We start from the raw sequence: 17,009 nt of genomic DNA on the forward strand, positions 1-17,009 counted from the left end.
ATCCTGAAGACCCGGGATCGAGTCCCACGTCGGGCTCCTGGTGCATGGAGCCTGCTTCTCCCTCTGCCTATGTCTCTGCCTCTCTCTCTCTGTGTGTGTGACTATCATAAATAAATAAAAATTAAAAATAAAATAAAATGCTTTTAATTCTTTTACATTGAATTCTATGAAAATTTCATTTGACAAAATTATTCTTCTGCTACAAATGTTTCATTACCATTCACCTACATTGTGCAAAATTAGGAAATACCCAGATTATGTCATAGAATCTCAATAGTAATCCATTTTTCCGTGACATAACAGATTTGTAAAAACTTTATTTATTTAAAGATTTTATTTTTAAGCAACCTCTACAGGCTGCATGGGTCTCAAACCCATGAGATCAAGAATTACACACTCCAATGACTGAGCAGCCAGCTGCCCCTGAAGCAACAGATGTTGCTTCCGGAGATGTTTAAAGTTGGGTTAATTTTACACGGCAAAATTTATTAGAATCTATAAAGAAAGTATAAGTCAAAGTATATATGGCTCCCCTGAGATAAATTAAAATGTAAATAATGTTCGAAGTTATGCATTACTTTTATAAAAAATACTAGTTCACCTACTTAGAAATTCAAAATAGAATTGGCCTTCTACATTGCAGATTTTACAATATAGCCATCTAAAAACTTCTTTGCAAGAATGTAGTAGAAAAACAGGATTAAAATTTAAAAAAGAAAAGATGGAAGTTGAGTTCTAGTACCTAGGGAAGGAAATCCTCCTTCAGGTCATTAACATCATATACAACCATCTCACCAATGTGGTGTGAAAAAGAGAAGGAATAAATGGGATAGTGCACATGAATGTAGCAAACTACTATAAAATGAGGATTAACACCCTTTTTCTTAGGTTATATTTCTGTCTTCAATAACATCATAATCTTGATTTCACAGATGTCGTAAACAAGTAATTAATGTAAAACCATTTTCCATTGCTGAAGAATCAGCATTCAAACTCTTCAGCCTTTCTAAATTATTCCAGTGATGCTGTAGTACTCTGTAAAGGACATAGGCCAACTCTAAGTAATCAGATCACAGCCTCGATCTATACTTTTTTTTTTTTTTTTTTAACATTTATTTATTCATGAGAAACACAGAGAGAGAGAGAGAGGCAGAGACACAGGCAGAGGAAGCAGCAGGCTCCTCCCAGGGAGCCCGATGTGGGATTTGATCCCTGAACCGGGATCACACTCTGAGCTGGAGGCAGGCAGTCAATTGCTGAGCTACCCAGGTGTCCCTATACTGACTGTTTCATCAACGGTGTCATTTTTCAGAAATGAAATGTGATGACGATGTATAGGTAACAGGCTTGGAAGCTTTTCTCCAAGTTTTTCAAGTATTTTTAATTATACTGTTAACAGTAAAACTCTTAAAAGATATTTTATGATCACATCACAGCAATCAATTGTTTAATAGAACACAGAACATATGCTAAAAGACAAGTGAATTACTTAATTTAAATATGCACAGCTATTGACATGTTTCTTAAAACAAAGAGACTGAGGTATATCCACTGAAGTCTAGGCATTCTGGTACCACTTCTATTACCATCCGGAATCAGATATTAAAAATTCCTGTGATCTTGAAGGTCTCATTATATTTTAGAGGACTTTTTTCTTTTGGCCACTAGATTTTTCAGGAAAAATTCACCTATTTAGGAAAAATGAAAACACGTTAATATCAATTTAACATAAATTTCAGAATCATACTTCAGTGTTTCCCTTTTTTTAAATGTTAAGCTCTATACCCACCGTGGGGCTTGAATTCATGACCCTGAGATCAAGAGTTGCATGCTCTACTGACTAGAGTCCACCCAGCACCCCATTAGCTGTATCTTTTTTTTTTTAAAGTAAACTCTACACCCTATGCTTACAAAATATTTTAACACCAGTCTCTATTATTCTTTCTAGTAACTCAGTATTATAAAGGGTGGCCCTTTTGTATCTACGGGTCTGCTTTTGAACATTTTTTCTACTTTCTGTGCACTATCTATTCCTCATCACTGACAAAGTATTGCTGTTGGCACGATTCATTTTAGAGAGCAATTCTGCTATGTTATTAGCCTGGATCTGATGTTTATAAAACAGACCTCACTGCAGTTGAGCAGACTCGTCTGATGGAATCCCTTTAGCTTATTCCCCTCTAGGGAAGCAAGAGCTCTTCATTTATAATGGGTTTTCTCTCCAGCCCCACAGTTGTGCTTGTGCATTAAGTTAGCTGTTTAGAGGGGGCACATTCCCTTTTCAGGTCATGAGGATTCCATTTAGTCTCTCACTGTTACAGCACGGCTCAGTTAGTGGCAGAGACCAGCACCGTGAGCCTGATTTTATGAGGAGTCTAATGAACTTTGCTTTGTCATCTTAATAAACAAGTATAACCACAATGGCCATATCTGTACACAATCACCGAGAATCCCAAGGTTTATAACCCAGCCAAGTAATGGAGATAGTCATGCCTCTCCATACCTTATCTAAATCTGGCAGGAGTAGAATCAACATTTTCAGGCCCTAGCCCATCATCTGAATCTAATGTTCTACGTAGTAGAATTTGCTCTTATCCTGGTAACTTTGTTTTTTTAAAGATTTTATTTATTTATTCATAAGAGACAGAGAGAGAGAGAGAGAGAGAGAGAGAGAGAGAGAGAGAGAGAGGCAGAGACACAGGCAGAGGGAGAAGCAGGCTCCATGCAGGAAACCTGACATGGGACTTGATCCCAGGTCTCCAGGATCACGCTCTGGGCTGAAGGTGGCGCTAAATTGCTGAGCCACCCGGGGTTGCCTCCTGGTAACTTTAAAAACATTACAAAATTCATAATTCACTTTCTTATAAATGTTAGAAAATTCTCTTAAAACAAAATAAAAACTCTTTCAAATGATTTTACTTTAACCACTCCGGAAGCTGATGTTAGTCCTATCCTTTACTTATGTTTTCAGCTTGTCTGCAGAATTATTCTTGCTGGAAGAATACATCACTTTATTGGCTTCCAAATTCCCCACATCCTGTGAGTCAGTGCTGAATCAAAGTCTTAGATTTTATAACTAGGATAAGCTGTTGTTAGTTCATTAAAATGTCTTGAATTTCTTTATAGGAACACACTGAATATTACTAATATACAAACATTAGTTTTTGCCAATGTGTGCCTAATTTAGATCTATAATTTAAATGCAATATATAAAACAATCATCTAAAAGATAATTTAAAGTAATCATGTGGTTTAGACCTATCCAAAAAATAACTGTTTATTCTTCAAGAAATTATAATTGTTAAGTCCAACTGGCAGGGAAAACATTATAAACATTTTTTGGATTAAATCCAAGCTTTAGATATGTTCTTATAGACTTTTTGATGGCCATTATCACATGACTTTTTATCCCTTGAAGAGGCTTTCCTTTTATATATATAAGCCCAGGGTGTGATCCTGAAGTCACAGGATCAAGTCCCACACTGGGGTCCCTGCATGGAGCCTGCTTCTCTTTCTGCCTGTATCTTTACCTCTCTCTCTCTCTGTGTCTCATGAATAAATAAATAAAATCTAAAAAAATAAATAAATACTTTATTTATTTATTTGGACTTGATCCCAGGACCCCAGGATCATGCCCTGAACCAAATGCAGATGCTCAACCACTGAGCCACCCAGGCATTCCAAGGCTTTTCTTTTCATAAGTCAAATCAAGCTACTAATCAAAATAAGAGCTGAAATTACAAAGGTGAAAAACTGCAGTGTAGCTAGAAAAAACAGTAAAAATTTCTTTCTTTCTTTCTTTTTTTTAAAGATTTTATTTATTTATGACAGACACACAGAGAGAGGCAGAGACATACGCAGACGGAGAACCAGGCTTTCCATGGGGAGCCCAATGTGGAACTTGATCCCAGGACCCTGGGATCACACCCTGAGCCGAAGGCAAATGCTCAACCACTGAGCCACCCAGGTGTACCAAAACATTAGAAATTCCTATATGGAAAATAATCTTACAAATTTTTTTTTTGTTGCTTCTGGGAGGAAAACCACAAAGATATTAATGAATAAGCAGCAATGCAGTCAGATACTTTTTAGGATTTAAACTGATCTGAAATTAGCAGTTTAGAGATGCAGCTGGCATGACTGTCAAATGAATATACATTTTTCAGAAAACCATGTTATTTACTTAACTGGTATTTGTCATTTCTGAATAACCTACTATTGAAATCCATACAAAGAATAAGCTGATTACTCCTGCTTTCGTCATAGTAGCTGAGCTATAAACGGGGAAGAAATTCCTTTTTTTTTTTTTAAGATTTTATTTATTTATTCATGAGAAACACAGAGAGAGAGGCAGAGGCATAGGCAGAGGAAGAAGCAGGCTCCCTGCAGGGAGCCTGATGTGGGGACTTGATCCTGGGATCACACCCTGTGCTAAAGGCAGATGCTCAAATGCTGAGCCATTCAAGTGTCCCTGAAGGGATTATTTAAGGAAAAAAACAGATTTAAGATAAATTTTTCCTTAACATGAGCCCTATGGAGCAAAGTTCCTAAGGATGTTCCAGAAAAAACTTACTTTTCCTACAAAAGGCAACCACAGCTATTATAATTTTCACATGGAAAGTTGTGGTCTAAATAAAACCATCCCCTGCAGTGTAACTTACCTGCTTTATATGAAGAACGCACCAGAGGGCCACTTGCAGTATAATGAAATCCAAGTTCATTTCCTACTTTTTCCCAGTATTTGAACTTTTCAGGAGTAATGTATTCTTCAACCTACATTTAAAGAATTAATTCAGATAGATTTTAGAATTTCCCTAAATAATTTTGATTCTGTAAAAAATCTATGCTCATACATTCATGAGCATAGTTTCCTGGTTTTCACTTCATAATTTATCCAGTTGCCCGGAGGCTTTCCTCCTTTCTTTCCTCACAGACTACTTGTCCACTGGTTACTACCCCCTCTATCAGGACTTGATTCTGGGGAATTAGGAGAGAAAATACCAATTTTGTAGTTTGTTAACTATTCCAAAAGATAAAAAAAATGAGACTATCTATAGAGATTATGTATCTGTATTACTCCTTCACTAACAGGTATGAACAAGAATTAATCATACTTGTAAGATTCCTGAGGCCCAAGACTTCCTTGTCTTGTCTTGTATCTTGTGCTTAGCACTGTGTGTAGACAGTGTTACCAGCACCTATATTATAGACCAGATGTGCTGTATTCACAGTTACTACTCAGCAGAAGTTTCTTAAATCAATGATGTCCAATACAGAAATAAGATTGACTTTTCTTTTTTACATCACCTCTGACTCTAAAACAAGTCACAAGATGACCACATGCAAATGAATGCAATTTCTCAACTATTTCTTTTTTGTACATTCACTTAAGTTGTACAATTTTCAGGGCAGCAAAAAAAGTGCCAGAATATCTGTTGGCTTTATCCAGAAAATAAAATGGAAACTGGGACTTGGAAATAGACATGGAACATTCACTAAAAAGCCAGCAGCTTCTTAACTGTACCTATGGACAACAAAGACTTAATTCAAATTACCAACAAACGTTCAGCAACTCAAGATTGCAATACCTTAAGATGGCGCTTTGTTGGTTGCATATATTGTCCTAAAGTCAAACAGTCCACGTCAGCTTCACGAAGTGCTATAGAAAAAAAGGGCACACGTTATGTTAGCATATTTTAAAAGGATTTTTTAATTAAAAAACAAAACAAAACAAAACATTTTAAGTAATCTCTATACCCAAAAGGGGATATGAACTTACAACATTGAGATTAAGAGTTGCATGCTCTACAGACTGGGCCAGCCGGGCACCCCAAGATTTTTTTAAGTAATCTCTACACCCAACGTGGATCTTAAACTCACAACCCTGAGACTGAGAGTGATATGCTCCATTAGAGATTTAGATGCTGAAATGGTTGAAATGGTTGATGCAAGCATAATTTCCCTGGGCAAAATTTTACTTCAGAACAATGTGAATTTTACCCTGGCCTATAATCCTGATGTTGAGAGGTAAGATTATATCCATTTGAAAGTGCCAGGGAATATGAAAAGATTGAAAAAATAGGAATGAGTAAGACCATGGAATAAATACTAAAATATGAGTGAAGGGTGTTTTGAGCAGGAGTCTGTTAGAAAAGGTGAAAGGAACAGTATACAAAAGGCTTGAAATTGGGGTGCCTGGATGGCTCAATGGTTAAGTGTCTGCCTTCTGCTCAGGTGGTGATCCCAAGGTCCTGGGATTGAGCCCCTGCATCGGGATCCCTGCTCAGCAGGGAGTCTGTTCCCTCTCCCTCTGCTGCTCCTCCTGCTTTTGCTCTCTCTGTCAAATAAATAAATGAAATCCTAAAATAATTTTAAAAGGCCTGAAAGCACCCATATTATAGACCAGATATGCTGTATTCAGTTTTACTAGCTGTGCAAGACATGCTCTAGAGGATGTGATTTGACCTATCATATGAGAGTCTTTCCAGTAAAACTGTAATTTTATTCTAGTAATAAGGACCTTTTAATTACTATTTGGACTTGTTACTCTTAGAACCAATAAACAATGGCAAGTAGGCAAAGGATCCTCATCTAAATAACAACCTTTTTTTTTTTTAACCAGTTTATAAAGCCCAAGAATCACAAAGCAAATGGGCTTATGAGACTAAGATTCAGTAAAGTCCAAAGCACATCATATTATGTGACAGTGTTACCAGCAAGCTCTTCCTCAAAGGCCTGGCTTCATTTCATTCATCTTGTCACTGCCTGTCAGAGCTCCTGGTACCTGGCACCTGGCTGGCTCTTAAAACTGCAATGACTAAATAAGAAAAGTGGATAAAATCTTATTTTCACTTGATTAAAGGGTAGGGAATAAAATGGGATACAAATTTCATATCCTGAGTTTTCTGCATATCATCCCATAAAGTTCCTAAGAAAACATACTTCCTTTCCTTTTTTACGCTGCTATAAGAATAATATCCTGTACTTTGTTTTTAAGGGCACTTTCACTGAGACCATAGAGGAGGCATAACAGGGTCTTTGAAATGGGGTTCCTCAAATTAAATGAAAAAGAGTTTTCATTTTTTATTACCTTTCATTGTTGCATATATTTGCTCATCATTTTCACCTAAACCCAACATGATAGAGGTTTTAGAAATCACATCGGGCCGAACTTCCTTGGCGTGTTTCAGTACGCGCAGAGACTGGATGAAATTGGCCCGGGGATCACGAACTTTCCTTGAAAACAGCAGGGCTGTTGTCAGCAAGAATAACCACAAGCTCAACTAAGTACATAGTTATGCAAGCAATCTAAAAGACCAGGAAAGTACATTCTGAACACTGTATTATATCATGTGGTTTGATACTAGCATTTGTTGCACAAGTGTCTAGCTGTTACTTTGATAAAGAAAATCAGGCTTCACTGGGCCCCTTCATTCTGCCTACTTTGAAGGCCTTTTAAGCCTTGGGCAGAGAAAGCTAGAACAGAAGTAAGTTATGAATTACTCACTGAGAAACCAGAATTTGAAGCTGAGAATGAGTGATTGCAAGGGATAGTCAAGAGAGAAGGGAAAAAGAGAAATAAGAAAATCTCAATACTGAACAAAGGAAAAACTGTTTAACATGAACCCACATTTCAGAGGCCTGAAACTTTTATGTTCAGTTCTTTTCTAAAGACCAAGCTGCCCTCTGCTGGTGAGTATATGACACTGACATCTCTTAGGTAATGCAGGATTCTGGAATTTTCACTGGAAAGGATAATGTTTCTTAAGTGAAACCAGGGAAATTGGCACCCACTGGTGGTAGTATCATGAGAAATGACAGGGCTGGAACAGGCTGTGTGTTAGACCTCAACAGCAGCCAAACCACCATGTTTTAAGTGGCGAGAATGCCAAAAGGACAGAATTGCTGACTAGTTGATGTTAATCCAGTGTTTGTTTGAATTTCTAGTGCACCTTTATTTTGTGTAACTGACTTGCTGTTGTTATTTTTAATCAGAGACTAGCTCAAAGGAAGAAAGGAAACCAGTTTGTGAATTTAAAAACAACCACAAAATCGACAATAGTGAACATAATTACTCTTGAAAGTATGTCTCCACTGACTTTAAGTTATGTTCCCTTAATGTTTATGATTTAGTGGAAACGCTGGTTATTGTTTATCATAGTTTTTTCAAGTTCTATAATACAGATAATATGTAGTGGCCAGTAACATCACTGCCAAATATACTTTACTAAAATTAAGATAAACATACTAATCTTTCTGAAGGTTAAAATAATTTTTATCTTTCTGATATAATAATGAATTATTAGTATGGCATAACAATCTGGAAATTTTCCTCACTATTAACATTATTAGAAAGAATAGTACATATTTTTTTAAAAGAGATTGAAAATACATCTGAATGAGAACTCCTTTTGTATCACTTATTGAAATTTTAGTGCCAAAAGTATTTTTAAAAGTCTTTTTTTAGGGTAGCCTGGGTGGCTCAGCGGTTTAGCACTGCCTTCTGCCCAGCTGTGATCCTGGAGACTGGGGATCGAGTCCTACGTTGGGCTCCCTGTATGAAGCCTGCTTCTCCCTCTGCCTGTGTCTCTGCCTCTCTCTCTGTGTCTCTCATGAATAAATAAATAAAATATTTAAAAAAAACCCATATACACATACATATAAATATATACATTTAGGTTATAGTAATCAATATTACTGGGTGGAAATATTACAGATGGTGCTTATGCTCTTTTTGTTAGGAATATTTTCTGATTTTCAGAAAATATTTTATTACAAAAGGAAAGAGAGTTCACTTTGTAAAAGTCAAATAGAAAGTTCTCCCCTGCAAAAAGTAAGAAAATATAGCAGATGCTGGCCCTCCAAACTTGCCAGTTACTCTGTATATGTAATCACCTCTGTAATTCTGGAACTGTTTCTATATTATGTGCATACACATCTAATCCTGACAGAGCAACTTTCTCTATTGCTTTTAGGTCTCCTCGGAAATCAGGGGTGAGACATTCCACAAGAATTTTTGGATTCCTATGGGGAAAAAAAAATAAGTATCAAACTTAGGCAAAGCATTGACATAATTATTACTCAAAACAGAAATTACTAGTACTCATTAAGTATCAGTTTCAACACAGGCATCTTTGGAGTCTTGCCAAGGAAAGCATGAACACATAACTAAATGCTCACATATAAACTGTTTTATGAAAAAATAAACCCTGAACATCAAATATATTGTACATAGTAGTTAAAATACATCTGCATGCAAATAATGATCAGAATAAATTTTGAGGTTAATAGACTTACACTTTATTGAGAAAGTATTAAGAAAAAATTGCTTATAACAATTATAAACATTAAAACATGAAATATAAAATATCTTTTTATTCTTTGCAAAGTAAATTGGGACATTTCTTATGTGAATGCAAGGAGCATTTGATTGCTTTAATTCTGATTTCTTTAAAAATTCATCAAATAGTGTCATCCTCCCTTCCTCTACACAAATATTTCACAAGTGCTGTGGGTTTAAAAAACTATTTTCTGAGTTGCTGAGTCATGAGCTTTGCTTAAATGAAATACAAGTTAAACATTAATCTTCTTATTTATATTCTGGCTATATCTATGCATGCATTCAAGCATGAAAATGTGAACTAGGTCACAGTGCTGTTCCTTTTGAGAGCAGTAGAAATGACTAGGACTACTGATAAATTTTTTCATAAAACCAATGGCAAAGTTTCTGGAGCTGTCTCCTGAGAGAACAGATGTAGAAAGAACTCATACATACCCTCTCACAGATATAAGAGATGCTGAAAGAACATAGCTTATAACTCCCTGTTTTTTTAATTGTAAAGTTGAGACTAATTTGTGAAATCAATTTAGTGGGTTGCAAACAGAGCTTTTTAAAGTAAACTATAAAAAAAAAAACAAAAAAACACTGGGGAATCATTAGAAAAACATTTACTAAGTGCCAGGTGCTCAACTAACACTAAGCTATAGGTAGTAAGCATAACACCCTTTTTTAGTGCTTTTTAAATAGATGGGATTAAATATTAATAAAATGTAATGGGTAAATTTCCCAGGGCAAATGCATATGAATAAAATCTATATCAAGCATTGCATACTTTAACAATGTGGGAGTTTATCTCATTCCATATACTTTTAGAGGATGATTTATTCAAAATTAGTGCTGGAAGACTGTAGTTTTATAGATTTTTTAAAAAATCACTCAAAGTTTAAACTAACACTCAAATATGAAGGACAGCTTTTATGGACTAAAGGTCTAGGGCAGCCTGGGTGGCTCAGCAGTTTAGCACCGCCTTCAGCCCAGGGCGTGATCCCGGAAACGGGGATTGAGTCCCACATCGGGCTCCCTGCATGGAGCCTGCTTCTCCCTCTGGCTGTGTCTCTGCCTCTCTCTCTGTGTCTCTCATGAATAAATAAATAAAATCTTAAAAAAAAAAAAAAAGGCCCATAAGTCTGTGCTGCTGAATCCCTAAAATTTTATGCAAATATGTATCTGCATGTTTAAATATACTTTTTCTGGAAAAAAGACTACGTAAATTTCAGGAGATTATCAGAAGGGTTTATAATCCCCTAAAAGGTTAATAACCTCTGCTTTAAGGTAACCACCATTCAGTAAACTGAATTTATATGGGCTTAAAAAAAAAAAAGCCCTCAAATTACACAAGCAAATGAAAAACATGTACCTTTCCTTTAAGTATGATACAGTCTTTGCAAAATGCTCCGCTCCTCCATCAGGCATATCTAGAAACAAAAGAATCCACTACTCAAGATGATATCGCAACTTAGTAAGAGCCAATTTTCTGGAGGAGGCAATGATGGTACACTAACCATCTCGATCCACAGACGTCAGGACAACATAATCCAGACCCCACTCTGCAATTGCCTTTGCAGTATTGTAGGGCTCACTGGCATCCAGTGGAGGCGGATTTCTTGCAGTTTTAACAGAACAAAATCTGCAACCTCTTGTACATGTGTCACCCATCAACTATAACAGAGATGTTACAATTTAAATCAAATACATGAATGGCCCTAAAGAACATATATTGAGAGAATAAAGCAAATTACAAAACATGAGTACAGTTTGATTCTTACAGGAAATTTGAAACATTCAAAGGTAAACAAAATATAGTTAAGGAATACAAATATATGTAATCAAACTAGAAAGAAAATGGTTCAGTCAGTTAAGTGTCTGACTCAATCTCAGTTCAGGTCCTGATCTCAGGGTCAAGAGTAAAAGCCCTATACTGGTTCCATGCTGGATGTGGAGCCTACTTTAAAAAAAAAAAAAAAAAATTGTTAAAGGGGGAAAAAAAGGTGATGTACAGGGGGGTTCAAGGTAATGTTAATGTTCTACTCTCAAGCTGGAGTTATCAGGCTGTGTATTACTTAGTTACTCTTTAAACTTACATATAATTTATATTCTTTTGTACCTATTTAATATTAATAAAAATGATTCTAAAGGAAATAAAATATTCAATTAACATATCAACATGGGGGATCTTGGGTGGCTCAGTCAGTTAGGTGTCTGCCTTCGGCTCAGGTCATGAGAGCTTGCTTAGGGGGAGAGTATGCCTCTCCCTCTCCCTCTGCCCCTCCTCCCCCTGTTCGTACGCAGGTGTACTCTCTCTCTCTCTCTCTCTCTCTCTCTCTCTCTCTCTCTCTCGGCACATGCCCTCCACTCTCTCTTTCTCTCTCAAGTAAATAAATGAGATCTTAAAAAAAAAATCAACATGTAGGTCTCTGGAGTTAAACAGAAGTTCCTTCTTGTTAAATAGATGAAACAACACATAAAATCTGCTTCCTGTGGGTTATTCTGTAGGACACTTGTTTCTGCTGCTACAGGTCACTATTACATTCTGCCCTATGCCAAGCAAAGCCACTGCAGATGTTCTGGGGCCACTGGAGTTTCAAAGCTGCAAAGTAATAGGTTGAGATTTGGAGTAGAAAGCTCTTCTTTATGTTTAACCCTTGCGGGGTGGGGGTGGGGGGGACTCATAGCTATGTCCCAAATCTCATAAGGATTTCTTGAAACCTAAACTCTTCCCAGAAATCAGTCATAAGTCAGTGAGAAAGGGCCAGGCAAGGGATGAAACCAGTTTTCCATCATGGAGTGTTCTAAATCACTCCTGCCTTCAAGAACAGAGGTTCTGTAACTTGGATAAGCTTCAGGGCTAGCTCTATTTCATAAGATTCCTTGGTTCCTCAAGTAAATAGCCTTCTGCTGGTACAATTCAAGACATTCCCAGACAACTATGACCTTTCAGTTGCACAGAATTTAGATTTAACCCCAATATCTCAATCTCTGAACCCCTCTGGATATATATGGTAGAGTACACAGTTAATGGCGATTGTTATTCCAACACACTAAGATTACACATCTCACCCTTTGCCATTTAACTTGCAGGGCCCTCCTATGGGGGAGGAGCTTATGTCTCTACCTCCATTGCTATTTGGCTTGGCCATGTGACTTACTTTGGCCAAAAGAATGATAGCAGGCATGACCAAGCAGAGGCCTCAAATGTGCATAGATGGTTGGTTTGCCCTCTGGTGCTCTTTCCATTCTTCATGATAAGAACATGGCTTGGAAACCTGCTGGTCTAAGGAGAAAAAAGCTCTGTGGAGCAGACCTAAACCCTGAGACCCCAAACTACTTCCCGCAGTCCATTTTTAGCCCAGTCAAGATCAGCTATACTCCAGGCAACCAAATGGCCACGAGAGACAAAAATAAATGCTTATTATTGTTTAGGGGGGAAAAAGTTAAGCAATCATGAATAACATTTCCAAAATGGAAGTGATATCTTAAGGCAGCACATGATTAACTGTCACATACATGGAAAAATCAGTAATAGATTTTATTCAGAGAAGGATGAAAGCATATCAGCTAGATTATTCTGTCAGGTTTTTTTCCTCACATTTCTCATAAATTCACATGTAACAAAAAATCTGGTCACAGATTCATAATGCACATTTTTAGGAGACACAAAATATTCCTTTCAGTTTCTAGACTAAAACTTTATAGTCTGAGGTTGTTCTTACCATGATGGTGGCTGTGGCGGTGGCATATTCTCCACCTCCCCAACACTCTCCAATGTTGGGACATCGAGCTTCCTCACACACCTGTGAGTAAAGGGAATGGAATAGAATCAAGTTAAAAATATTAACTAACTGAGCAAATTAGTGATCAGGCATGTGTGTATGTGTGTGTCTTTATTTTTTTCCTTTTTCTTTTCTTTCTTTTTTTTTTTATGACAAACAGAGAGAGTGAGAGAGAGGCAGAGACACAGGGAGAGGGAGAGGCAGGCTTCATGCAGGGAGCCCAACATGGGACTTGATCCCGGGACCCTGGGGTCACGCCCCAGGCCAAAGGCAGGCGCTTAACTGTTGAGTCACCCAGGCATCCCAAGGTCCCATTTTTAAATTAAAAACAACATGAATGGAGACGCCTGGGTGGCTCCACGGTTTGGTGCCTGCCTTCAGCTCAGGGTGTGATCAGGGAGTCCCGGGATCAAGTCCCACATCGGGCTCCCTGCATGGAGCCTGCTTCTCCCTCTGCCTGTGTCTCTGTCTCTCTCTGTGTCTCTCATGAATAAATAAAAATCTTAAAAAAATAAAAATAAAAACAACATGAATGTATATATTTCATATATGCAAAGAAGGTCTGGATGGAAATATGCTAATATATAAAACTGGTGTAGTTAACATTTGGGATTGCATATTGACACATTTAATATTATATTCTTTCCAATAAGCATGTACTTAATTTGTAACACAAAACACACACAAAAGGCAGCCCCGGTGGCTTAGTGGTTTAGTACCGCCTTTGGCCTGGGGTGTGATCCTGGAGACCCAGGATCGAGTCACGCGTCAGGCTCCCTGCATGGAGCCTTGCTTCTCTCTCCGCCTGGGTCTCTGCCTCTCTCTCTCTCTGTCTCTCATGAATAAATAAATAAAACCTTTAAAACACACACACACACACACACACACACACAAAAAAAAAAAACTCCTAATATTTTTTGCACTATTAAATGTGAAATTAAGAAATACAATTTCTTATTTCTTTTGCAAGGAAAATGATTTAAAAATTTTTTTCAAAGATTTTATTTTTAAGTAATCTCTACACTCAATATGGGGTTCGAACTAACAACCTCAAGATCAAGAGCTGCATGCTCCACTGACTGAGCCAGCCTGGTGCCCTGAGAAAATGATTTTTAAATGTATTTCCATTACTGATAATACTGCATCCCTAAACATCTTTAGTCACTTTCCTTGTTGCTTTTGATTTGTAGTTTATTAAATTTTAAGTTACACATATGCAGAAACACCATGACTTTTAGTTAACAGAGCAATTTAACACTTGAAACTTACCGTATGAAGATTCAGATTCCGCAATGTATTTTTCAGTTTATTGTAATTTTTCCCCATGGGAATCTCTGTCTTTAGCCATGGTGGTAGTCTTAACCTGAGGAAAGCCAAACATAACTATTAACCAAGAAGTTTTTGAATATCTCATTCCCCAGTGAATAATACTAATAAAAAGTTCTGTATTTGTTCAGAGAAAAGAGAGATCCCACAAGTATACTTTCTGCTCAACGTTCTAGATTCATGATGGTTATTAAATGGGAAAAAATTCTAAAATTTGGAGTGAAGACTATGTATCCTCAGGTTCCCCTTGTTTTATATCCACTTGTGAACTAGAAGTTGGGGTAAAGTATCTCCCAAAACAATTTGCCCTCTGTGTGAAATTACCTCACCATTCTTTTGAATAAAGCAAGGTATCCATAGGTCATATGTACATTGAATAGGAGGAGCAACAAGTTAGATCATCAATACCCAGTAACATGAAAAATTTATCAACATCAAATCAACTAGTAGCAAAATGATGTTTGCTCTATGAAGAAATTTCATGCTACATGCAAAATGGGAGATGGTGGTATAGGATGGCTAAGTCCTAGGAAGACTGAATAAAAACTATCAAAAGGCACAGAGAACAGAAGAGAATTCCACCAATTTCAGCTATTTACCTGTTCTACGTCTGATCACTTCTTTCTAAGGATTTTTAGCTAAATATACCAAGTCTAAATAAAATTATAATCTAGGGCTTGGTTATATCTGAAAATAATGCACAATGAAGGAATTTATGTCAAAATTTCAATTACCTCTCTCCTTTCTGGCGTTTTAAGTTTCCTTTATATTCATCCCACTTGCTCTTGTCTGCAAGATCTCCAGATACAAAATCTTGAAGGTCTGGTCCATTTTGTAAGAATTCCTTTTTTTTATCTGGCAAGGAACTTACTGTTCGGAATGGACTGCATAAATATCTTCCCAATACCTAAAGACAGAGTTCATTATGACATGTATTTAGTGGGGTTTGAAATAATTTAGTTTTAACCCATTTTAATACCTAAAAAGAAAGTGTAAAGCCAGAGAATACAGAAATTACGTAGAACAATTTACAAGCTCTGTGTAGGAGCTCAGAATCTAGAATTAAAGTCACAAGAACAAACGAAACCTAAAAGAGAATGGCAACTGTTTACTGCTGGAGGTACAAGAGATTTGGAAACCTTTGGACCTGGCTAACATATATCACACTTTTTTTTTTTTAAGACTTTATTTATTTATTCATGAGAGACACAGAGTGGGAGAGAGAGGCAGAGACACAGGCAGGGGGAGAAGCAGGCTCCATGCAGGGAGCCCAAGTGTAGGACTCGATCCCGGTCTCCAGGATCACAACCCGGGCCAAAGGTGGCTCTAAATCACTGAGCCACCCAAGCTGCACTATGTCACACTTTCTTGTAATCCACTTAACTACTAACAGTCTGTCTTTTATAAAGTTTTAACTGCAGTATCTGCAGATGTCACAACTTTGAATTTTCTACTCCAGCGTCCAGTCAAGGACGTTTAAAAGGAAAATTTGCAATAACCCTCTCTTATTTGGGCTTTGGAGAAGCATAGGTGTTAAAATATAGAGGGAGGGACCCCTGGGTGGCTCGGGCGTTGAGCGTCTGCCTTTGGCCCAGGGCATGATCCTGGAGACCCGGGATCGAGTCCCAAGTCAGGCTCCCTGCATGGAGCCTGCTTCTCCTGCTGCCTATGCCTCTGCTTCTCTGTCTCTCATGAATAAATAAATAAAGTATTTTTTAAAAAAATAATAAAACAAAATACAGAGGTAATAGTTGGTTTCAGAGAACTGAAAGGCAGGAAACCAAACCTAATATTTTAATTTTCTAGATTACATTCTATGTTTCAAAACGGTAGTCACTCAATATACGTTTATTGACCGTAAGCAATCACTGGCTTCTAGATCTGAACCAGAACAGTAAAATTCACGAGTCAGTACACGTAAGGCATGAGAACCTTCAACAATTGAAGAGTGCCTGTTGGGGTGCTGCGGGATTGCTCCTGCATTTGATGAGTCTGCCCCTAAAGAAGAGCACAGGTTTGCGTTCTCATCGCTCAGACTGGGGTCTACTACAAAATAAGAGCCCCAACACAAAGCAGGAATTTGGGGTGCTCATCCCAGGCCTCTATAATGCTCCCACTAATACAGGGTTCAGTTCTCTCTGATAAGCGGTGGGGGGGGGGAAGCCCTCCGCATCTGCCAGAAAGACCTCCCTAGAAACCAGGATCAGAGACCCTACCTGACCGTGGGTCCGGAGAATTAAATGAGATACTACACGAGGAATTTTGGAATAGCGCCTGGCTAAAGGTAAACGCTGAGTAAGAGCCAGCCTCATTACTGGGCGCTCTGAGAGATGGGAAACCGCCCACCCGAGCCCGCACCCTGCGGTCCCCGCCGCTCACCCGGGGCCCCACGGTGCAGGCGGCGCCCCCGCAGCGTAGAGACATCCCTCTCTTTTTTTTTTCTAGCAGGGTGGAGGGATCATGAACTCCCGGGAAAGACAGATCAACAAACCGTCGCTCTATTTATGACAAGGACCTGAGCCGCCGCGGATCCAGCGGAACCGGAGCTGCTCCGCCATTGGCTGCATTAGCCT

General features: G+C 37.9%; 1 protein-coding gene across 5 annotated transcripts; it reads right to left on the reverse strand.

The window, feature by feature from the left end:
* Positions 1–1,355: 1,355 nt before the first annotated feature.
* LIAS (lipoic acid synthetase) lies at positions 1,356–17,009 on the reverse strand. 5 transcript variants are annotated; one of them, XR_011997200.1, is made up of 11 exons: positions 16,816–16,999; positions 15,171–15,343; positions 14,380–14,473; positions 13,051–13,131; positions 10,843–12,611; positions 10,698–10,755; positions 8,896–9,024; positions 7,091–7,236; positions 5,589–5,659; positions 4,662–4,773; positions 1,356–1,688 (listed from the first exon to the last, which is right to left on the reverse strand). XR_011997200.1 is itself a non-coding variant. In XM_025997797.2 (11 exons), exons 1-11 carry the CDS (start codon positions 16,858–16,860, stop codon positions 1,633–1,635), a joined length of 1,122 nt encoding a protein of 373 aa, XP_025853582.1. In that variant the 5' UTR covers positions 16,861–16,964; the 3' UTR covers positions 1,356–1,632. The 5 variants fall into 5 exon arrangements, 3 of the variants coding, with proteins under 3 accessions (XP_025853582.1, XP_025853576.1, XP_025853583.1); XM_025997797.2 differs by having other exon boundaries at positions 10,843–10,999; positions 16,816–16,964; XM_025997791.2 differs by having other exon boundaries at positions 10,843–10,999; positions 16,653–16,940.

Source organism: Vulpes vulpes, chromosome 14 (genome assembly GCF_048418805.1).
Source record: "Vulpes vulpes isolate BD-2025 chromosome 14, VulVul3, whole genome shotgun sequence".
In the NCBI taxonomy this organism is placed as follows: domain Eukaryota; kingdom Metazoa; phylum Chordata; class Mammalia; order Carnivora; family Canidae; genus Vulpes; species Vulpes vulpes.

Bases quoted from the DNA above. Each gene is read 5' to 3' on its own strand.
- LIAS (XM_025997791.2), bottom strand. From the start codon at position 16,748: ATGAGGCTGGCTCTTACTCAGCGTTTACCTTTAGCCAGGCGCTATTCC. The intron at 15,344-16,652 runs GTAGGGTCTCTG...CTCTGTCTTTAG, and splicing joins TTCTCCGGACCCACGGTCAG to GTATTGGGAAGATATTTATG. The intron at 11,000-13,050 runs GTAAGAACAACC...TCTCTGTTATAG, and splicing joins CCGCCACAGCCACCATCATG to TTGATGGGTGACACATGTAC.